Raw genomic sequence first — 21,599 nt, 5'->3', positions numbered from 1 at the left:
CTGGTTAAATGTATAATAACATGTGTCCATCACAACAGTTTAACACAAATTATTTCAAGGTCCTGAAAGTTCTCTAGACTTAGGATATTCATAGTCCCTCCTTTGAAACCCATGGCAACCACAGACCTTTTTAATCTCTTCTATATTTCCTACTAGATTCCTAGGTGATTGAGTGGGAAGAAATCTGCCTGCTGATGCAGGACCTCCAGGTGATACTTGGGTCAGGAAGATCCCCTGGAGGAAGAAATGGAAACCCATTCCAGTAACCTTTCCTGGGAAATCTATGGAGAGAGGAGCCTGGCAGGCTACAGCCCCTGGGGTCACAAAGACTCAGACGCAACTGAGCACATATGGACATTTACCTATGCCAAAATGTCATCTTGTAAACTTCCTACTTTTTGTAGCATTTTTGAATGGGCTTCTTTCACTTAGTAAAATGCATGGAATGATTGTCCATGTATTTTATGCCTTGAAAGCTTAACATCCAAAAGCTTAAGAACTACCTCTGCGCCTATATTCCTGCTCAGTAAATAAGTTCATCAACACCATTTTTTTAGATTCCATAAATATCTGTGAAGACAATATTTGCACAAATATAGAGAACAGGTGTGTGGACATGGCAAGAGAAGAAGGGGACAAACTGAAAGAGCCCCACTGACACACATACATACACCACCATGGCTGAAATGCTGGAGAAGACTCTTGCGAGGCCCTTGGACTACACGGAGATCCAGCCGGTCCATCCTAAGGGAGATCAGTCCTGGGTGTTCATTGGAAGGACTGATGCTGAAGCTGAAACTCCAGTACTTTGGCCACCTGATGTGAAGAGCTGACTCATTTGAAAAGCCCCTGATGCTGGGAATGATTGAAGTGGGGAGAAGGGGACGACAGAGGATGAGATGGTTGGATGGCATCACCGACTCAATGGACATGAGTTTGACAAACTCTGCAAGTTGGTGATGGACAGGGAGGCCTGGCGTGCTGCAGTCCATGGGGTCGCAAAGACTTGGACTTGACTGAGCAAGTGAACTGAACTGAACTGATGGTTAAAACAGGTTAGCTAGTGGGAAGCTGCTGTATAACACAGGGAGCTCAGCTTGGTGCTCTATGCTGACCAGAAGGGTGAAATGGAGATCACAGGAGGGACGTTCAAGAGGGAGCAGATTTATGTATACTTACGGCTGCTTGATGATGTCGTACAGCAGACACTAACACAACATTGTAAAGCAATTATATGCCAATGAAAAATATATATGCATCTCAAAAGGAAAAAAGGCTAAACAGACTGGCCACCCAGTGGTGGAGAATCCATCTGACAGTGCAGGGGCCATGGGCTGGATCCCTGGTCCAGGAATACTCCACATGCTTTGGGGCAACTAAGCCTGTGCGCCACAACTGGGTGGGGCAGCTTGCTCTTTTAGAGGGCAAGAGGCAAATGAAAGATGCTCACCAGCGGGAAACAATAGGAAATGCAAACAAAGCTACAATGGTGCATCACCTCATGCCAGTCAGAATAACAATTAGCAAAGAGCCCACTAATAGTATCATATTATAATTCTTAGCATGTTCTCCAGGCTGAAGAGGCCTGGAGATCAGGGAACCTCCTACATGGCTGGAGGGAATGTAAACTGGTGCGGTCACGCGGGAGGACAGTGTGGAAGTTCCTTAAAAAACGGAACCTCCTGACATTCAAGGAAATGAATTCCATGAACAGTAGACAAAACAGATTAATTGACAAACTGACAAGTTTTGCAGTTTTTAGTAAATCCTCTGCAATTCTAAAATGACCAGTTTGGATCTAGCATTTCTAAATTCTCGAAGTTAAATGTGTACGAATACACATACACTCACATATTCCTTCTTGGTTTTCTCACTGCTAACGCGTATACCTTTAGATATTTATATAGTGTAATTAAATGTGCACTATACAAATTATATTCTGTATATATCTTCAGATATTTATATATTGCATTCAAAGTATGCCAAGGCCATGAGAAAACAGTTCCTTTAAGCCTAGACAAGAAACATGTGCTAAGAACTATACAGGGTAAGATTTTATAAATCTTGGTTCAGAACTTTACTATCATGGCTTTTAATTATTCTTTTTGTGACTTTGTTAAATTTACATTTGCTTAAATGAGCCCTTGAAAAGCTTTAGCTAACAGAAGAACAAAAGACAATTGAAGCAGGTGAGTTTCTGACTCTAGGTCCTGAGAGAATTCACAGGAAGCCTTGAGGGCCCCTGAGGAAGGTCAAGGCTAGAACCAGGCAGAGAAAGCTCCAGTACTTGGGGTTCAGGCCTTTATAAAGGACCCTGGGTGAAGTGCTGTGGGCTCCCCAGGCTGAGCGTGGATGGGTCCATTCAAACCAAGAGGAGCAGGATTCTGGTGAGCTCTGAGGGTGTCATTGAAGGGGGGCCTGTGCAGTAGACCCTGGGGTTTGGCAAGACTGCTGATCTCAAAGAAGGGGGTCATCTAGTGAAGGTGCTCACAGGACTGGCTTGTGTGAGTTCAAGGACCTGCAGGCGGCCTTGTCCCCAGACAGACGCTGAGGCAGCAACAGCACGGAGCTGTCAGGGAGGCTCTCAACAGTACTCTGTATGGTCCTTCTTATTAGAACCATCACAATGTCTGAGTAGTTTCAAAATGGGAGAGGAGATACAACATAGAAATGGTGGGAAATATATGAACTTATGAGAGTTTCACGCCAGTAAGGGACTAATTTCTACAGATGCCATGCCCCTGTGCTACAGATAGTTTATTGTAACGTTATCTTTCCTGCAACCTTAAATAGGTGGGAGAGGTTCATGCTGGTGGTGCGTTCACCCTTCATTCATTCCACGTCAGCTGTAACACTAAAAAACCACTCACTTTTATTAATTAACATACATTAATTTTACACAGATGGAATAAAACCTTTTACAACTGTTGTTTGATCCTTGATTAAAAGACAGATTACAAGCTTCTAAAAACTTTCCTGTTTCTCTGATGAAATGATCTGTGAATGTGATTTATATCGTTTACAAAATGGAGGCTAATTTAGTAAATATGGATGGACATTTATTATACTAATATGACTTTTCCAGAAAGAGTTTTCTATACTCACATCAGGTAGCAGAGAAGGTGTCCTTGCTTCAAGCCTGCCAGGTAATATGCATGATTTCTCTATGTTGATGTTATAAAAATACCTTAGATTTTAATGAACAACCCTTGTTTTATGCTTAAAAAGCAAGTGACATAATTACTGAAAACTTAGAGCAAACTTCCGTCTTACTTTGAATTATTCCCTGAACACTTACATCATGGTGACAACACAGATGTTTGACATCAGTGACAAATACCTCCATTTAGAGGTTTGGTGTGCATATAATATTACTGTGTTGTTAATCTTATAAATTGGAGAATAAATATAAATGATTCCCACCTCATATAGAAGGGTTTCTCTTACAATTGAGGCAACAACCATCAGAAACAGAAGTTCATATATACAGTAGAAACAAATCACAGCATAGTAACTTGAGAGTTGAATTACATTCGTTTTGGTTCCTTAATGATCTCAAATAACATTAATATAAACAAGGATACATGAATAATAATTATACCTCTGCAAATATCCACCCCTTCATCTTGTGATCCATACTAACATATCAATTTTGTACGTGTTTTAATTATGGAATACTTGCTACAGTGTTTCTGTTTAGAGTAATTCAACAAAAGTGGTACTAATGAAATGCTTTCTAGTATGAATTCTCTGGCATTGCTTTCCTTTTGCTGTTTGATTAAACACTTGTCTACATTTTTGTATTTCATTCGTGTATCTTTCCAAAGTAAACACTCGTTTTTTCAAAATTGTATATTTAGGACCAAGCTTTTTTTATCACTGATTCATTTCTAGGGTTTCTCTGCAGTATGTATTCTCTGATGGTGAGTGAGGTGATGGCTGTGATGAAATCCTTTGCCACATTCCTTACATTTCTGAGATTTCCCTGCAGTATGAATTCTCTGATGTTGAGAAAGACCTGAACTCCGGGAAAAGGCTTTGCCACATTCTGTACATTTATAAGGTCTCTGCCCAGTATGGATTCGTTGATGCTGAGTAAGAAGTGAATAACGGGTAAAGGCTTTGCCACATTCTGTACATTTATAAGGTCTCTCCCCAGTATGGATTCGTTGATGCTGAGTAAGAAGTGAATAACAGGTAAAGGCTTTGCCACATTCTGTACATTTATAAGGTCTCTCCCCAGTATGGATTCGTTGATGTTGAGTAAGATGTGAACAACAGATAAAGGCTTTGCCACATTCTGTACATTTATAAGGTCTCTCCCCAGTATGGATTCGTTGATGTTGAGTAAGATGTGAACAACAGATAAAGGCTTTGCCACATTCTTTACATTTGTATGGTTTCTCCCCAGTATGAGTTCGCTGATGTACAGTAAGACTCAGACGCCAGTTAAAGGCTTTGCCACATTCTGTACATTTATAAGGTCTCTCCCCAGTATGGATTCGTTGATGCTGAGTAAGAGGTGAATAACGGGTAAAGGCTTTGCCACAGTCTGTACATTTATAAGGTCTCTCCCCAGTATGGATTCGTTGATGTCGAGTAAGATTTGAACAAGAGATAAAGGCTTTGCCACATTCTTTACATTTGTATGGTTTCTCCCCAGTATGAGTTCGCTGATGTACAGTAAGACTCAGATGCCAGTTAAAGGCTTTGCCACATTCTGTACATTTATAAGGTCTCTCCCCAGTATGGATTCGTTGATGCTCAGTAAGAAGTGAATAACGGGTAAAGGCTTTGCCACATTCTGTACATTTGTATGGTTTCTCCCCAGCATGGATTCGCTGATGTTCAGTTAAATATGAACTCTGATTAAAGGCTTTGCCGCATGCTGTGCATTTGAAACATTTCCTTCCTGTATGAATTTTCCTATGTCTACTTAGATTTGGTGAGTTACTAAAGACTTTCCCACATATATTACACTTGTAATGTTTCTGCTTAGTCTGAATATTCTGCTGTTGAATAACTTTTGAAGACTGGTTAAAAGCTTTAGCATAATCATAACAATTATAAGTCTTCTCTCCAATATCAATACTCTTACACGTATTAATAGTAAGATTTGAGCTTTGATAAAATATATTCTTATATTTACTATGTTTAGAATTGTCTGAAAATTGATGTCCCTGTTGTTTCATGAGATATGAGTCTTGGTCAACATTATGCCCAGTTTCACTGCATGAAGAGCTTCTCATTCCATCATGTATACTCTTGTAATTATTGGGGGTAGAGCTCCTGCTTAAGGCATTACTCATGTTGTTACGCTTGTAAAGTTGTTCCACACTAATTATACCTCCATATGTATTGAACAATGATGGTTGAATAAGGTCTCTCCCATTATTATCCACATTACAGATTTTGGAACAAGGAGAAAATAGTTGTTGGTTGAAGAACAATAAACCCTTGTTAAAGGATCCCTCAAAATGATTATATTGGGAATTTCCCCCCTCATTTTCAAGTTTCTGGTTTCCAGATATGTTTGAATGTATATTTAATAGACACCTATGCTCAGAGTTGTTTGAATGAGTTTTTGCAGTAGAGACTAGATGACTTTCCAGATTTTCCACCTTTCGCTTCAGAGAACGTGTATGTTTCAAGAGTTGATGTGGGTCTTTGCTGACAAATATACACTCATCTGCGGATGGTGATGACCGAAATTGGTCATCTGAGATTGGTTTTTCCCTATTTGATTCACATCCTTGATTTCTTTTGGCGGTAATGTTTACATTATGGGAATCTGTACCAATTTGGTTTTGTCCATCATAACATGCTCTCTGTTCTTTATGTGCCCTCATATATTCCCAGTCTTTGGTTAAATGTAAATTTCCAAGGTGAAATCTTTCATATATTCCTAGCTTTGCTGTTGGGAATAAATCTTCTAAGCCTGGCTTTTGGGTCCTCAAACCCTGGGTGTCGTGAGAAGACACAGCTGAAAGATACCAAATAATAAGTTATTCTACTTACTATTCTCGGGGAATATGGTTTACAATTTACATACAATTAGCATACACTGGCTAGATTAAGCCTAAAACTGAGATAGAAGAAGTCAAGATGGCAGAGGATTCGGAAGACGTGGAGTTCATCTCTCTCCACAAAAACATCAAGAATACATCTTGAAGTGGAAAAATTCTCACAGAGCCCTGCAGAACATGGGCAGAGGAACTTGGACACCTGAAAGGACAAGAAAGATTCCTGCTGAGCCAGGTAGGACAAAAGAATGAGGGAGGAAAAGGAAGAGGAAAAGAAGTGGGATGGGACCCACAAAACCCTGGGGGGACTGAAGAGAGGAGAGGTCTCCCCATCCAGGGAAGCCCCTCACTGGGGGAAGCCCAGTTGGGACAGAAGGAGAGACTCATTCTCTGTGGGAAGAGAACGCTGCAACCAGTGTGCAGGACAGAGTGAGACCTGCACACAGGCTGCTGAGCTCAGCCCTGCCCACGCAGCCTGAGAGGGTGTCCACCGCTGCACACAAGGGCTGGGTGCTGGAATGTGGGGATTGGAGAGCAGACCCAGGCAGAGGACTGCGGTTGGCTGTGAGGAGACATCCTGAGGGGACAGGAGGGAGGGAGGAGCTCTGCAAACGGGATGCTTGTGAAGGAAGCCTGAACCACCAGGGAAGCAGAGCAGCGTTGTTGAGTGATGCCCAAAGGGAAGAACCCCATTGCAGCCTCTCTGCCCCTGCGCCTGTCCCTGCCTCTCCAGATACTAGGAATGGCTCCCACCTAGGTGGGTGGGACCTCACGACCCCCACAGCTGCTTCCTCCTCCCCAGCCCCCTCCCCAGTGGTCTCCAGGGGCACCTTCAGAGCACACGCCTGTGGGTGGTCCCAATGTACAGATGGCACTGAAACCACAGCTGAGCCCGAGGCCCTACCACTAAGAAAGAAAAGCTGAGATCTCTCCTTGTAGCTATACAAACCATGGTGTTACACCCCACAACTGCCTTTGTAAACTCAGCTCCGACAGAACATCTGGATGGAAACGAGGCTCTGCCAGGCAAGACCAGTCTGGCTTTAGCAATTGTAGAGTTTGTAGGCATTCCCATGAGGCAGTTGGGCCAGGTCGCATCTAAATTGCCCCCATAGCACTGCAGGGGGTCCAGCTCCACAATGAATGTACACCTGGGACATGAGACTACAGTGGATCTATGCTGGTGACCTGGTGAAAACAACATCTGAGAGACACCACGGTCAAGTGCCATCATGCCCATGGTTCAGGTGGGGCCAAGATCAATGCCAACACAGGGTCACATGAGAGCTTGCACAACACATGGAAGATGACCCACAGAGCACGCTCCGAGGTGAACATCCCCCGAGAAGCAATCCTCAGTGGCTTCTCTCCCAGTGGGTGTGCTCCAGTCCCACTGGGTCAGAAGCACCATAGATCAGAAACACAGCTAAGTAGATCTGGGGACTCTACTCCACTAATCAGGGAGCAGACCCCACCCCTGACAGGGCAGTGACAGCCACAGAGGAAAGACGAAGCTCCCCTCAATATTCAGACAGGCTCTGGTCACAATAATAACAATCAACTCCCTATCAAGGGGATAAGGGAACAAGTCTCTGGGCCACCTCACCCACCAGGGGGCAGACACCAGAGCAAGAGGAACTAAGATCTGCAGCCTGTAGGACAGAGACCACAAACACAGACACTGGACAAAATGAGATGACAAAGGAGTATGGTGTAGAGGAGAAGTCAAGACAGAAACCTACAGGAACAGCTAAATGAAGAGCAGTTGGGCAATGTAATGATTAATTTTACCTTTAAGTAATCAAATTTACAAACAAAACATTTTCACAAATACTGCTGCTGCTAAGTTGCTTCAGTCACGTCTGACTCTGTGCGACCCCAGAGACGACAGCCCACCAGGCTCCCCCATCCCTGGGATTCTCCAGGCAAGAACACTGGAGTGGGTTGCCATTTCCTTCTCCACAAATACTAATGCCTACTAATTATTTAACCCACTTCTTACCACTCAAGTTGTTATCTGAGCATGTTCTAATAGAATCTAAAATCGTAAATGATATTGACCTAGAACTAATCAGAAATAGATGGCATAAACAATAAAGTCCTGGGATGTTTCATAAGAAACAAGATAGATTTAATAAGGTAAGAGTTCTTGAGAAATAAAATAAGAAGTGAGACTTGAAAAATACGGTGAGAACATAGGGAACTCTATTCAATGCTCAGTGGTCACCTAAATGGGAAGGAAATCTAATCAAGGAGGGAAATGTGTATATGTATCACTTATTCTTTCTGTACAGCAAACTAACATAACTTTGTAAAATGGCATTATTGGAAGAGAAAAATTTCTTTTTAAAGATTCCTTTATATAATCTATAAGCTTAATAGTGAAGAACAATCAGAAAAAAGCACGGAGGGAAATGTCTTAAATTCTCATGCCAAGAATATATTTAAAAACTCTATGAGTTAAATAAATATATTCAAGTATTTTAGCATTAAGGAATTGGGGTAAATATACTTAACACATTTAATGTTAGTTCATATTAAAAAAAGAGAACTTTAAAGTAAAATTCAGGTTTGCATTTTCTCATTTTAGCAAAATGTTTTATGCAGTGAAGAAAGAATTTGAGTATGAAGTTTATAAGGTCATATGTGTAGTTTCTAGTGGGTTGGAAAATATAGGGTAGAAAACAAAAAATATTTGTCCCCAGTATTCCTAGAAGTGTGGCAATTTGTTCACAAGTCCACCCACACACTTCTGACTAGGGACAGAATCAGAACTTTTAAAAGGGCTTAATACAGTTACTCAGAAATGTGCACAGATTTTCCAAAACCTCCCCAAATGGAAGAGCTATCAGGTCATGCAGGTTGTCCCAGGCCAGACAAGTATTTTGGTTCTCACTGTGAATGTGAAAATTAACCACTGGAGAAAAATACATAAACGATAAAAAGAATCAGGAATGGGTCAGGAGATGACCCTCTATGACAGTGACAGAAATAAACCCAGGCTAATCCAAAATCATTTCCACAGCAGATCTTCTCAAACCACACCACGAAGTATGACTTCCTCCACAATGCTTGTCCCTCTCACCAGATTTTTCTGCTCCATCCATAGACACATACCTGGGTGCACGGCTGGCGTCTCCATTCTCCGTATATCCCAGGGATCCTTCATTTGCTCCAGAAATGTGACCAGGTCCGGCTTAGAGATCACAAGACCTGTTCATCAGAGAAAGGAATATGTGTTTTCCCAGATATTCATCAATTTCCAATCCAATATGTGTTCAGGTGAGAGAGAAGTCAAGGAAGAAAGTTAAAATAGCCTTAAAAAATGATTTTACCAAATAGTTTATTGGAAGCACCTTTAAAAGACAAATGCTCAAAATCAGGTTCTGATATTATGCTCAAGTACTACTAAGGCAAAAGCTAGTAGTAGAAATCCGGTTTTAAGAGGAGAGTGGCACTATTTTATACCACAGAACTTATAGAATTACCACTAACCTAGAATGAAGGATATGCAGGTCAAGAAGCAATAGTTAGAACTGTACATGGAACAACTGTACCATTGGGAAAGGAGTACATCAAGGCTGGATATTGCCACCCTGCTTATTTAACTTATATGCAGAGTACCTCATGAGAAATGCTGGGCTCGATGAAGCACAAGCTGGAATCAAGATTGCCGGGAGAAATATCAATACCTCAGATATGCAGATGACACCACCCCTGTAGCAGAAAGTGAAGAAAAACTGAAGAGCCTCTTGATGAAAGTGAAAGAGGAGAGTTAAAAAGTTAGTTTAACTCAATATTCAGAAAACTAAGATCATGGCATCCAGTTCCATCATTTCATAGCAAGTAGATGGGGAAACAATGGAAACAGTGATAGACTTTATTTTGGGGGGTCCAAAATCACTGCAGATTGCGACCGCAGCCATGAAATTAAAAGATGCTTGCCCCTTGGAAGAAAAGCTATGACAAACCTAGACAGCATATTAAAAAGCAGAGACGTCACTTTGCCAACAGAGGTCCATCTAGTCAAAGCTATGGTTTTTCCAGTAGTCACATATGGATGTGATATTTGGAACATAGAGAAAGCTGAGTACCAAAGAATTGATGCCTTTGAACTGTGGTGCTGGAGAAGGCTCTTGAGAGTCCCTTGGTCAGCAAGGAGATCACACCAGTCAATCCTAAAGAAATCAACCCTGAATATTTGTTGGAAGGACTGAAACTGAAGCTCCAATAATTTGGCCACCTGATGTGAAGAGCGGACTCATTGGAAAAGACCCTGATGCTGGGAAAGACTGAGGGCAGGAGGAGAAGGGGGCGTCAGAGGATGAGATGATTGAATAGCATTATTGACTCAATGGATATGAATTTGAGCAAACTCTGGGAGTTAAGGAAGGATAGGAAACCTGGTTTGCAGCATTCCACGGGATCACAAAGAGCTGGACATGATTTAGCGACTGAACAACAAGGAGGCAGATTACATCAAGGAAGAAGAAGGTTAGAATTATAATGACCCATAATGAAGTCTTTCTTTCAAATGTCACAAATACCCTTTTTCCCCTAGAAAGTAGGGATCTGAACCTCTACTGGACAAAGCAGAAAATTCGAGGAGACATTCTAGAATGAACGAACCAAAACCCTGAATGTACTTAAGGGATTCTGGAAAGCAGTTATCCTCACCCAAGGAGGCCAGGTTCCCATAGTTCTCTAACATCACGTCCCGGTATAATTCCCGCTGACCGAGGTCCAGGCACTCCCACTCCTCTTGAGTGAAGTCTATGGCCACATCCTGGAATGTCAGCTGTCCCTGAAATACAAAGGACATGAGCCATGTGGACATGGGAAGACTTCCTAATGTGACCCGAGATGAAACCAGCAAGAGAAATGGTTTTGATTTAGGAGAATGTCTGGTGTTACACAAGAATATAATTTTTATACAGCCGTATTTTCCACTGTATTTCTAACCCAGGAAAGGAGAATGAGATATGATCCACAGACCACTATAGAAACTATTCTGATCTGGAAGAGAAATTATAAAACAATCACACCACACTGACCTATCTATTTTTGAGAGTTGTGCTCGTGTGACACAGGATAAACTGTCTATCAGGGAAAGTATGTTAGTCACTCAGTCATGTCTGATTCTTTCTGACCCCATGGACTGTAGCACGCCAGGCTTCTGTGTCCATGGGATTTTTCAGGCAAGAATACTGGAGTTGCCATTTCCTTCTCCAGGGGAATCTTCCCCACCAAGGGATCGCACCCAGGTCTCCCACATTGCAGGCAGACTCTTCACCATCTGAGCCACTGGGGAAGGCCCCTATCAAGGAAACAGGCAATATTTTTAAAAAGCATGCTCTGATCTAAGAGTTCTGGAGTGGGGCCAATGTGCCACATTTTTAACAAGCTTATTTTAACTAGCAATGTTGAAAATTCTGATACATAAATGACCATTATGAATAGCAAAGAAGTAGACTAGTAAGGTAAGAATTTATACGTAACTTTGAATTTTAAGTGTTTTTCAAAATTGATGGGTCTTATAGAATAGTACCCATAGCAGCAATAATCTTTTGAAGTATTTAGTATATACTATATGTCTTTCTCGGAGAAGGCACTGGCACCCCACTCCAGTACTCTTGCCTGGAAAATCCCATGGACAGAGGAGCCTGGTGGGCTGCAGTCCATGGGATTGCAAAGAGTCAGACAAGACTGAGCGACTTCACTTTGACTTTTCACTTTCATGCATTGGAGAAGGAAATGACAACCCACTCCAGTGTTCTTGCCTGGAGAATCCCAGGGACGGGGGAGCCTGGTGGGCTGCTGTCTATGGGGTCGCACAGAGTCGGACACGACTGAAGCGACTTAGTAGTAGTAGTAGTATATGTCTTTCTAACAGTTTTTACAGAGTCTTGAATGCACCACATAAATAATATAAAATCAACATTGTTGTTCCACCTTTTTGCAAATATTTTGTCAACCATTACTTAAATGACAGATTTTGAATTTTGCTTCAGTTTATGTGAACTAAAATTTAACTAGTAAAACACAAATACACAGAGACAACACTAAAGAAAGTTTATACAAGTTTTTATAGGGTCTTCCCTGGTAGTCCAAGCTCCCAAGTCAGGGGGCTGGGTTCAGTTCCTTGTTAGAGAACTAGATCCCACACGCCACAGCTAACGTTTGCCTGCTGCAACAGTCTCCCACATGGCTCCAAGATTCTGCAGGCTGTAAACAAGACACAACTCAGCCAAACACATAAATATGTGTATTTTTTAAAAAGAACTTTATATAACTGGGGAGAATACCAAAAGAAGAAAAAAAATTAACATTTTCATGCATACAGACATATATTAAAATGAGACTATACACTTATTAAGAGTATTAAAGAATAGCTAACATTCAGAAAACTAAGATCACGGCATCCGGTCCTATCACTTCATGGCAAATAGATGGGGAAACAGTGGAAACAGCGGCTGACTTTATTTTTGGGGGCTCCAAAATCACTGCAGATAGTGATTGCAGCCATGAAATTAAAAGATGCATACTCCTTGGAAGGAAAGTTATGACCAACCTAGACAGCATATTAAAAAGCAGAGACATTACTTTGTCCACAAAGGTCCATCTAGTCAAGGCTTTGGTTTTTCCAGTAGTCATGTATGGATGTGAGAGTTGGACGATAAAGAAAGCTGAGCACAGAAGAACTGATGCTTTTGAACTGTGGTGTTGGAGAAGACTCTTGAGAGTCCCTTGGACTGCAAGGAGATCCAACCAGTCCATCCAAAAGGAAATCAGTCCTGGGTGTTCATTGGAAGGACTGATGTTGAAGCTGAAACTCCAATATTTTGGCCACCTGATGCGAAAAGCTGACTTGTTTGAAAAGACCCTGATGTTGGGAAAGATTGAAAGCAGGAGAAGAAGGGGATGACAGAGGATGAGATGGCTGGATGGCATCACCAACTCATTGAACATGAGTTTGGGTAAACTCCAGGTGTTGGTGATGGATAGGGAGGCCTGGCGTGCTGTGGTTCATGGGGTTGCAAAGAGTCAGACACGACTGAGCAACTGAACTGAACTGATTCATGTCAATAAAATTGAGATGATTTTTAATGGGTTAAAATATATACATCTACTTGTGGATGATATTCTTTGTATATTTTAAATACACTAGGGTGCAAACATATACAACCGTATAAGATAAATTAGAGCTCTTGGTTCTGAAACTTTGATTTCTTGAAAAACTGTATCATTTTGTTGAGCTGTATCTTAGAAATTCAACATAGGTGAAAACAGATTAGCACCAATATGATTGTTGCAAATATTTTGAAAAAAAATAAGTGAGTAAGAAGACTATGTCTGTGATATGAGCATGGAGTGTACTGGAAAAACCACACCTGGGCTTGAGTGATGAAAACCCCACTCCCAAAACCCAGTGTCTATCATCAACACAGTGAATGTTCATTTTCCAAAGCAAAGAGAAACCAAGAAGATGCGGAGTTTCTCCATTAACTGTGAGGGTTTTCACACGTTCCTCACTCCATTTTTCCACAACCTTGTTTAAAGACAGAGGGGAAAAAATGAACTTCATAGCCTGATAACCTCAGAGAAATCACCAGAGCCAGTGGACATCATCTGTCATGGTGTAAATGGATCACACGGAAGATGCACAATCAGAGCCTGGGCATTTAGGAAAAATTAAGGAAATTATAAGTTGAACCTAACATAAAAAGATATCAGTTTTATGCAAAATTCAGTTTATATACACTTCCTCTGTTTTGTCACCTAACAATGTGTTTAACTAGTAAGTCTTAGCATTACAGAGGACAGTATCTCCTAGTTTTCTTTTTATTTCTGAGCAGTTTCTGAAAAATTCTGGATCACTGAGTTGATTTAATATATAAGGGCATTTTTTAACTCCTCAAGAGCTGAATTGTATCCATGTGTAAACTCATCATGGCATTTCCCCTACTTGCCTAAGATCCCAACACCGAACCACATCCCAGTGGGAATCTCGGATACCAGTGCCTCTCCGTGTTGATCTCTCACAAAGGGAATATATTCACCAGCTGAAAGTCACTAATTCACTTTGAGAATTCATCATGTTCTATAGAAAGCCAGGATACAGAAACCCAGAGAACAGGCTCTGGGACACAAGGGAGAGGTGGTCTAGAGAGCCGGTCTTCACGATAAGAAGAAAAGGAAAAAATAAGAAGTTGATAACAAATACCCCAGGCAGAAAAATTAGAAGGAGAGAACTAAAGGTTTGCAGATTCTTAATCCAGGCAGTTCAGGAGGAAAAGCAGACACAACCCCAGGCCCGGAACAGGACATGTACCTGAGAAGCTGCCATTTCCTCCTTTTCTTCCTCCTGCTGTGTCTTCTCTGAGGATGTTATGTAGCAAACACACCTCTGCATCTTGAGAAAATACCTTCAAAGGCATCCGCACAGCTCTTTAACCTGCAACCACCACAACTACAGACAGAAGGCCCTTGAAAAGCTGAAAAGACCCACCTCTCCTGTTCTGTCTCAGGAGAGATTCAGGAACAATCACTTCCTACCTGGAGACCAGCCTGTGGACTTATTTCTTGATTGTTCTCTCCCCACAGAGAGCTCCTAACCCTCTGCTCACACAGACCACGTGAGCTGACTGACTTCCCCGGTCCAAATTCAGCTAGACCAACCCTGCTGCCTCTCCTGATTGAAGCTGGGCCTCAGCTCTCAAAAATGGACCAGGAGCCATGTCCTTAACCCAGGCCTCCCTTTAAAAGCCCCTGGAGCACTTCCTACAAACCACACTGATGCTCCCACAGGACCGACAAAGAAATCTGTAGGGAAGGCACCGGGGAGGTTATTGCTTAACACTGGTCACGTAATCCTGATAGGAAACCAGGTGGAAACCACTTGGATAAAGATTCTTTCTGAACCAGTTCAGTGTATACAATCCCTTGAGGTCAGGTCCCCACTCTAAGAAGTTATGAATCTGCAGGTCTGAAGTGGGGCCATGAAATGAGTCTTTAGCAAATTCCCTGTTCTGATATTTCTCCCTCATGACCCACATTAAGGAGCCCTGAGGTCAAGCCCTTACACTCAGCACACCTGAGACTTCTCTGTGGGGTAGGGTTTAGGGAAGGGATTTCTTAGGAAGGTCAAGGCAAGAACCAGGCACAGAAAGAGGCAGTAATTGGGATTCAGGCCTTTCTAAGTGACCCTGAGTGAAGTGCTGTGGGCTCCCCAGGCCAAGCGTGGATGGGTCCATTCAAACCAAAAAGACCAGGATTCTAGTGAGCGCTGTGAGGGTGTCATTGAAGGGGGGCCTGTGAAGTAGACCCTGGGGTTCAGCAAGACTGCTGATCTCAAGGAAGGGGGTCACCTATTGCAGGTGCTCACAGGACTGGCTGGTGTGAGTTCAAGGACCTGCAGGCTGCCTGCTCCCCAGATAGATGCTGAAGCAGCAACAGCATGGAGCAGTTCAGGTAAACTCTCAACAGTACTCTGTATGATCCTTCTTATTAGAACCACCACAATGTCCCTTCAGTTACAGAGAGGGAAAAAGATACAGTGTAGAAATGGTGCAAAATATATGACGTTACTAGAGATTTAAAGCCAGTAAGGAAACTAATTTCTACAGATGCCATGTCTCTGTGCTACCAAATAGTTTATTGTTGTTATCTCTTCCCTGAAACCTTTAATAAGGTGGGAGAGATTAATGGTGGTGGTGGGTTAACACTTCATTAAAATAAAAAATAAAAACCATTCACTTTTTATTAATTAGCATGTCTTAATTTCACACATAGTTGAAATAAAACATTTTACAATTCACTGTGTGATCATTGATTAAAATACAAATTACAAGTGTAGAGAAAGCTATTTATTTTCCTGATATAACAATCTGAGAATTGTGATTTCTGTGATTGACAAAACAGAAGCTAGTAAACAGACATACACTAATTATATGACTTTTTCAGGAAGGGTTTCCCATACATTTCTAGGTTATCACAGAAGCTGTTTTATTTCAACGTTGTCAACTAATGTTCATGAATTCTAGTGACATTATAAACATAACATAAATATTTTAGTTAGCTGTCACTGTGTTCTCATCACAAATCAAGTGACATAACTATTGAAAATTTAGAACCAATCTGTCTTACTTTAATACATGAAAAGATTCCATGATCACTTACATCATGGTGACGTCCAAGGATATTTGACAGGAATAACACCTCCAGTTAGATGTTCATTGTACATTTTACATTATGGTGTCCATCTTCTAATGGAGAATAGATATAAATGGTTGCAACACAATATAGAAGGGCTTCTCTTCTCTGAAGCACAAACCATCAAAAACCTACATTTGCATACACACTAGAAACGAAGCATAGTATGGATTATTTGAGAGTTGAATGACATTCATTTTGGTTTTCAAATAATTTCAAATTATTTCATTATAAACAAGGGTGCTGCTGTTGCTGCTAAGTCGCTTCAGTCGTGTCTGACTTTGTGCGACCCCATAGACAGCAGCCCACCAGGCTCCGCGGTCCCTGGGATTCTCCAGGCAAGGACACGGGAGTGGGTTGTCATTTCCTTGTCCAATGCATGAAAATGAAAAGTGAAAGTAAAGTCACTCAGTCGTGTCCGACTCTTCGTGACCGACTCTTCGTGACCCCATGGATTGCAGCCTACCAGGCTCCTCCGTCCATGGGATTTTTCTAGGCAAGAGTACTGGAATGGGTTGCCATAACAAGGGTACATCGCTAATAATCCTCACTGTCTAAGCATCACCCCTCCCTCTCAGGAACCAAACTAAACCACTCAGTCACTGATTGGCTGGGAGGCAGGCCGGTGCAGTCGCTGATTGGCTGCCGGATATACGCTTACGTCACAGGCTCAGGAGGCACGCAGCCAGGATCTAGGGCGGTTCCCACACAGCCTTCTTTTTGTAGACACATGGGTCGTCGTGGGGCCTCACGAGGCCTCACGGGGCTGCACTCTGGCTGTTGGCTCTCCTGTCAGTTGTTGAGTGGAGAACCTGCGCCGGCACTGGCCGAACTGGGCTTCCATGAGAGTCGGGCATCTCTGTCAGTCACTGTGACCCTTGGACAGTTAGGCGGCCAGAGGTGGGTGAGGCCTCCCAAGGTGACTCTCCGGCCTGAGAGGCCCCCGGGGCTAATTCTGGATCAGGTTGGGAGGCTCCCTGAGAGCCAGCTCACCAGCTAGTCAGTCAGTTCACCGCAGCCTGTCTCTGTATTCGTCAGCCTTCCACCAAGTGGGTCACCCGGTCAGCCTGAAGAGCAGCCAGAGGATCACCAATCTGCCAATAAGACCGTCAGTCTCTATGTCAACGGAGGATCAGGCTAGTGCCCTGATGAGTCTGCAGTGAGTCCCCTCATAAGTCATTTAATCGGATAATCCACCCCCTTCACAGCCTGCCCTGTTAATCAGTCCAATTAGGCTCCCTGTAAATCAGCTTCCTAATAAGCTAATCCCCCTACCAGGCACTCAGTCATTAGTCACACAGTTATCCTGCGTGTAAGCCAGCTAATCGATTTCACTGTCAGTCCTTGATTTCTCTTGAAAATTCATTTTCCAGGCTCCTAAGTAGGTCAGTCATCCAAAAGTCAGTCCCGCCCTTACCAAGTCTGGAAAGGTCGCTGCATCTCTTGCACTCTGCTTCGGAAATATACAGACAGAGGTGTGCTGAGGTCAAAGAACCGTCTGGGGCCCTTGGAACCAGAGACAAAGGTAAAATTGAGAGGAGAGGTGATGGATGAAGGGAAATAGAAGGAAAGGGGAAAAGAGGGTGCCTGAGGAGTCACTCAACTCACCTCTAAAGGCTGGCAGAGAGGAGCAAGAAGAAATCAATTTTAGAGCTTGGCTGATCATTACATCTCAAACAATCAAGCTCACTCATATTATAGATGAAGAAATAAAAGGAGGGACTTCCCTTGTGTTCCAGTGGCTAAGACTCTGTGCTTCCAATGGAGGGAGGCTCCGTTCGATCCCTAGTGAGGGAACTAGATCCCATGAGCCGCAACTAACATGCTATGGAGTCAAATAGATAAATATAGATTAAAAAAAAGAAAAAAAAACCAGAGAGGGTAAAATAGTTGACCAAGGTTCTTTAGTGATTTACTGGCCAAGCCTGGGCCAGGACCCAGACAGGGCTCATCCCAACACCCAAATGCAGTTTTAAATTGGAGAAAGGAAAAGGGAATAAAAATGGCAGTGCAAAAAGGGAATGGCTGTAGGGTGTGAAGAAGAGAAAATACTATCTTTTCAGCCCAGAATCTATCCTCAGTACAGTAAGGATCTCCAGAGCTGCCACCCTGGGCTAAGCCATCATCACACTTTCTGACTGGCTGCATGGTCTCCCACTGGTCTCTGTGCTTTCGCTCTAGCCCCTGATGTGGTCCATTTTCCACACAGCAGCCAGAGGGAACTCAAAACCAAATTAATCAGTTTACAGTCACGCCTCTTAATACACTCCAGTGGAATTGCATTCATATTCCTCCTTGTGCCTTTTAGGAGCTGAGCCCACCTGGTATCTGACCTTGTCTCATGCCAGTCTCCCCCACCCCTCACTGCCTTTTAGCAGCTCACTTTTTTTTTCTCTCTCTTAACCATGCTAAACTCCTCAAGCTTTGCAGTTGCTGTTCCCTCAACCTGCAATTTTCCTTCCCCCAGCGTGGCCTGGCTTTCCTTCCTCTAGGTTTCTGCTCAAATGTCACTTCCTCCAAGAAGCCTTCTTTGACCACCCTATCTAAACTGTTTCCCCATTGTCCCCCATCCCATAATTCCTATCATGTTGTCCTGGGTTCTTTTTCTTCATTGTATTTACAGTTATCAAGTTATGCTCTCCATCAGCTTGATTTTTGAGGACAGGGATTGTGTCATTCTTGCTTACTGCTAAAACCCTAAAATAGTCCCTGGCATAAAGGAGATGCTCAAACATGTTGGTTGACTGAAAGAATGAATGAAGAGTGCCATCACAAAGGCATGTGCTCCTTGGGACTTCTCTGGTGGTCCAGTGGTTAGGACTCTGTGCTGCCGATGTAGGGGGCCCGGGTTTGATCCCTCCTGGGGGAACTAAGATCCCACATGCTGGCTGTGTGTCATGGCCAAAAACAAAAACGGCGTGTGCTTCTCGAGAAAGGTTCCTGAGAAGGGGAAGACTGCTCTTTGATGTAGAGTTTCTGTAGAGTGGTAGGGGATGGGATCAGACAAGGAAAGGGAATGGAGGGAATGGACCATGTTATGCAGAACTTTGCCTTTTACTCTTGAGTGAGATGAGAACCGTTTGGAGAGTTTTGAGAAGAGAAGGGGGCAGGATGATACTGAGGTGTTGATGGAATCCCTCCAGCTGCCATGCGGGGAGTAGCATGTACAGGACACAGATGAAGCAGCCAACCCAATGAGAAGATCATCGCAGCCATCTGGGTGAGAGGATGGTGGTTTTGGCCAGAGTGGCAGCAGTGCAGCTGATTAGAAGTGGCCAATTCAATTCCAAAATTGAATATATTTTGGAAAACAATACCAACAGGATTTTCTGACATATAAAAGAGTAGTCAAAGTGGACTCTGAGGTCTTGATTCTTGATTTCTTCCTGAACGTGATTTTATTTGATTTAGAGACATATTTCCTAAATTTAGGTGATTGACTTTTTCCTTTTTATGACATGAGGGCTGTGTTGCTGCGTGTGTTCTCAGTCTTGTCCAACTCTTTTCAACCCCGTGTACTGCAGCCCACCAGGCTCCTCTGTCCATGGGATTCTCTGGGTAAGAATACTGGAGTAGCTTGCGATTTCCTTCTCCAGTGGAGCTTCCTGATTCAGGGATCAAATCCACGTCTCCTGCATTGGCAGAAGGATTCTTTACCTCTGAGCACCTGGGAAGCCCTGAGAATAGGGCAGTGCTGTTTAAACATTTAATAGTAATTTGTACAGTACCCATAGTGCCAGTTGGCCAGAGAATTTGGGGGAGCTTATAATCTCTACACTCTTGAAAGTTGGTGTGGAAAAAGAGAAACGAGTTTTAAGTTCATCTCTAACTGTATTTGCTTAGCGACTCTGGGAAAATCACTTATTTGTCTGAGTTTCCATTTTCTCCTCTGTGAAGAGGAAATCATAACACTTAATTCCATAAGGGCTTGTGGAAATAAATGAAAACCACCCAAATGAGAACAAACAGGCTGTTGATTCAGAGCTTGCTGTAGTGAGAGAGCCAGCCACCACCATTTGCATTCGGCAAAGACTACAAAGCCGGGCAAGGCAGTGGGAGTCCTTTAGAGTGGAAAAAAGTGAAGGAGTGTCAGCAGTGTTGGGAGATGATTTTAATCATGAGAAAGATGGAGGGTTAGCACCTTCTGTGGTTGAATTGGAAAGCATATTTGGTTTTCCTTGGTTGGTTCTGAGCCGGAAACAGGGGTAAATAATAAGGAACCTGATACTTACGGGCCAGACTCTGACTGTTCTAGGCTAACTGTCACGGCAGTAGTGGTTTGGTTTCCTGGACTAGTTGCTGGTAATTGAGGACCAGAGTCATGTATGTCATACTGATGAGACTTGAGGTTCATATGTAGTCTGGCTCTTTTTTCTGTATATTCAGTCTCTCAGGTTGTTGACGGGGATGTAAATGAGACTATGTGTATGTGAAATTGACAGATACATAGTAAACAATAAATACTAGTTGAAGTTAAAGGTTTTTAAAATCTCATTATGGCCTAATTAGGTGATTCTTTCTTTTTTTCCACTTACTAATCCATCTCTGTTTCCCAAGTGGCTCAGCCTGCAATGCAGGAGATGCCAGTTGGATCCCTGGTCAGGGAACTAAGATTCCACAGGCCCACGAGGTGCAGCCAAAACAAAAATAAATAAATAAAACTTTTACATAAATGAAATGATCAATTTTTCATTTCTCCTCTGTCCATGGAATTCTCCAGGCAAGAATACTAGAGTGGGTTGCCATTCTTCTCCAGGGGATCTTCCTGACCCAGGGATCGAACCCGGTTCTCCCACATTGCTGGCAGATTCTTTACAGAACTGTATAAAAATGGTATATAAAAGAGCATGCACCTACCATCCAGCTTAAAATTTAAAACACTCACCCTTTGTACCCCTTCCCCAACCATATCTCCCACTAAAATCTAGCAATAACTGCTACCTTGAATTTAGCACACATCATTCTATGTAGTAAGGAAGTTAATGGAGCCCAAAGAGAGGTCTGGCCTTTGCCCTTGGATTCCAGGAGGTATAATCTCTAAACCCTGGGAAGTCCTGCCTGATGGAGAGTCTCTGTTTGCCTGAGGTCCTGGCGTCACACTGAAGAGTCTTCAGCTGTGATTAACGGCAGGAGCTGTCCGCACAAGACCGTTTAACAACGTGATTTCCAGTGGGGGCTTTGGATCCTGTGGTACCAGTTCACCTTCAGAAGGAGCAGGAGAGTAAAATCTTCCGAAAGGGCAGATGCCCTCATGATTAAGGTCCAATAAAAACTCTGGTCACGGGGTTTGGGTGAGCTTCTCTGGTTGTCAGTCTCTGGGCCTGTTGTCAGTCTCTGGGCCTGTTAATGTCTCTGACTCCTCGG

The 21,599-nt window shown here is 42.8% G+C and overlaps 1 protein-coding gene across 1 annotated transcript; it reads right to left on the bottom strand.

The window, feature by feature from the left end:
* Window positions 1-2,848: 2,848 nt before the first annotated feature.
* On the bottom strand, window positions 2,849-14,572 carry LOC147354343 (uncharacterized). Its single transcript, XM_086353757.1, has 4 exons — window positions 14,356-14,572; window positions 10,701-10,827; window positions 9,141-9,236; window positions 2,849-5,983 (listed from the first exon to the last, which is right to left on the bottom strand). Exons 1-4 carry the CDS (start codon window positions 14,434-14,436, stop codon window positions 3,891-3,893), a joined length of 2,397 nt encoding a protein of 798 aa, XP_086209883.1. The 5' UTR covers window positions 14,437-14,572; the 3' UTR covers window positions 2,849-3,890.
* Between the last annotated feature and the right edge of the window lie 7,027 nt (window positions 14,573-21,599).

The sequence above is a fragment of the Bos grunniens genome, chromosome 18, assembly GCF_055505025.1.
Source record: "Bos grunniens cultivar Pamir isolate PY7600 chromosome 18, Bosgru_T2T1.0, whole genome shotgun sequence".
NCBI lineage: Eukaryota > Metazoa > Chordata > Mammalia > Artiodactyla > Bovidae > Bos > Bos grunniens.
The sequence above is the reverse complement of the archived record's forward strand: the minus strand, read 5'-3'. Positions and strand labels throughout refer to the sequence as shown.

Bases quoted from the DNA above. Each gene is read 5' to 3' on its own strand.
- LOC147354343 (XM_086353757.1), bottom strand. From the start codon at position 14,436: ATGCAGAGGTGTGTTTGCTACATAACATCCTCAGAGAAGACACAGCAG. The intron at 10,828-14,355 runs GTACATGTCCTG...TTTGTATTTCAG, and splicing joins AGGAAATGGCAGCTTCTCAG to GGACAGCTGACATTCCAGGA. The intron at 5,984-9,140 runs GTATGTGTCTAT...GGTATCTTTCAG, and splicing joins GACGCCAGCCGTGCACCCAG to CTGTGTCTTCTCACGACACC.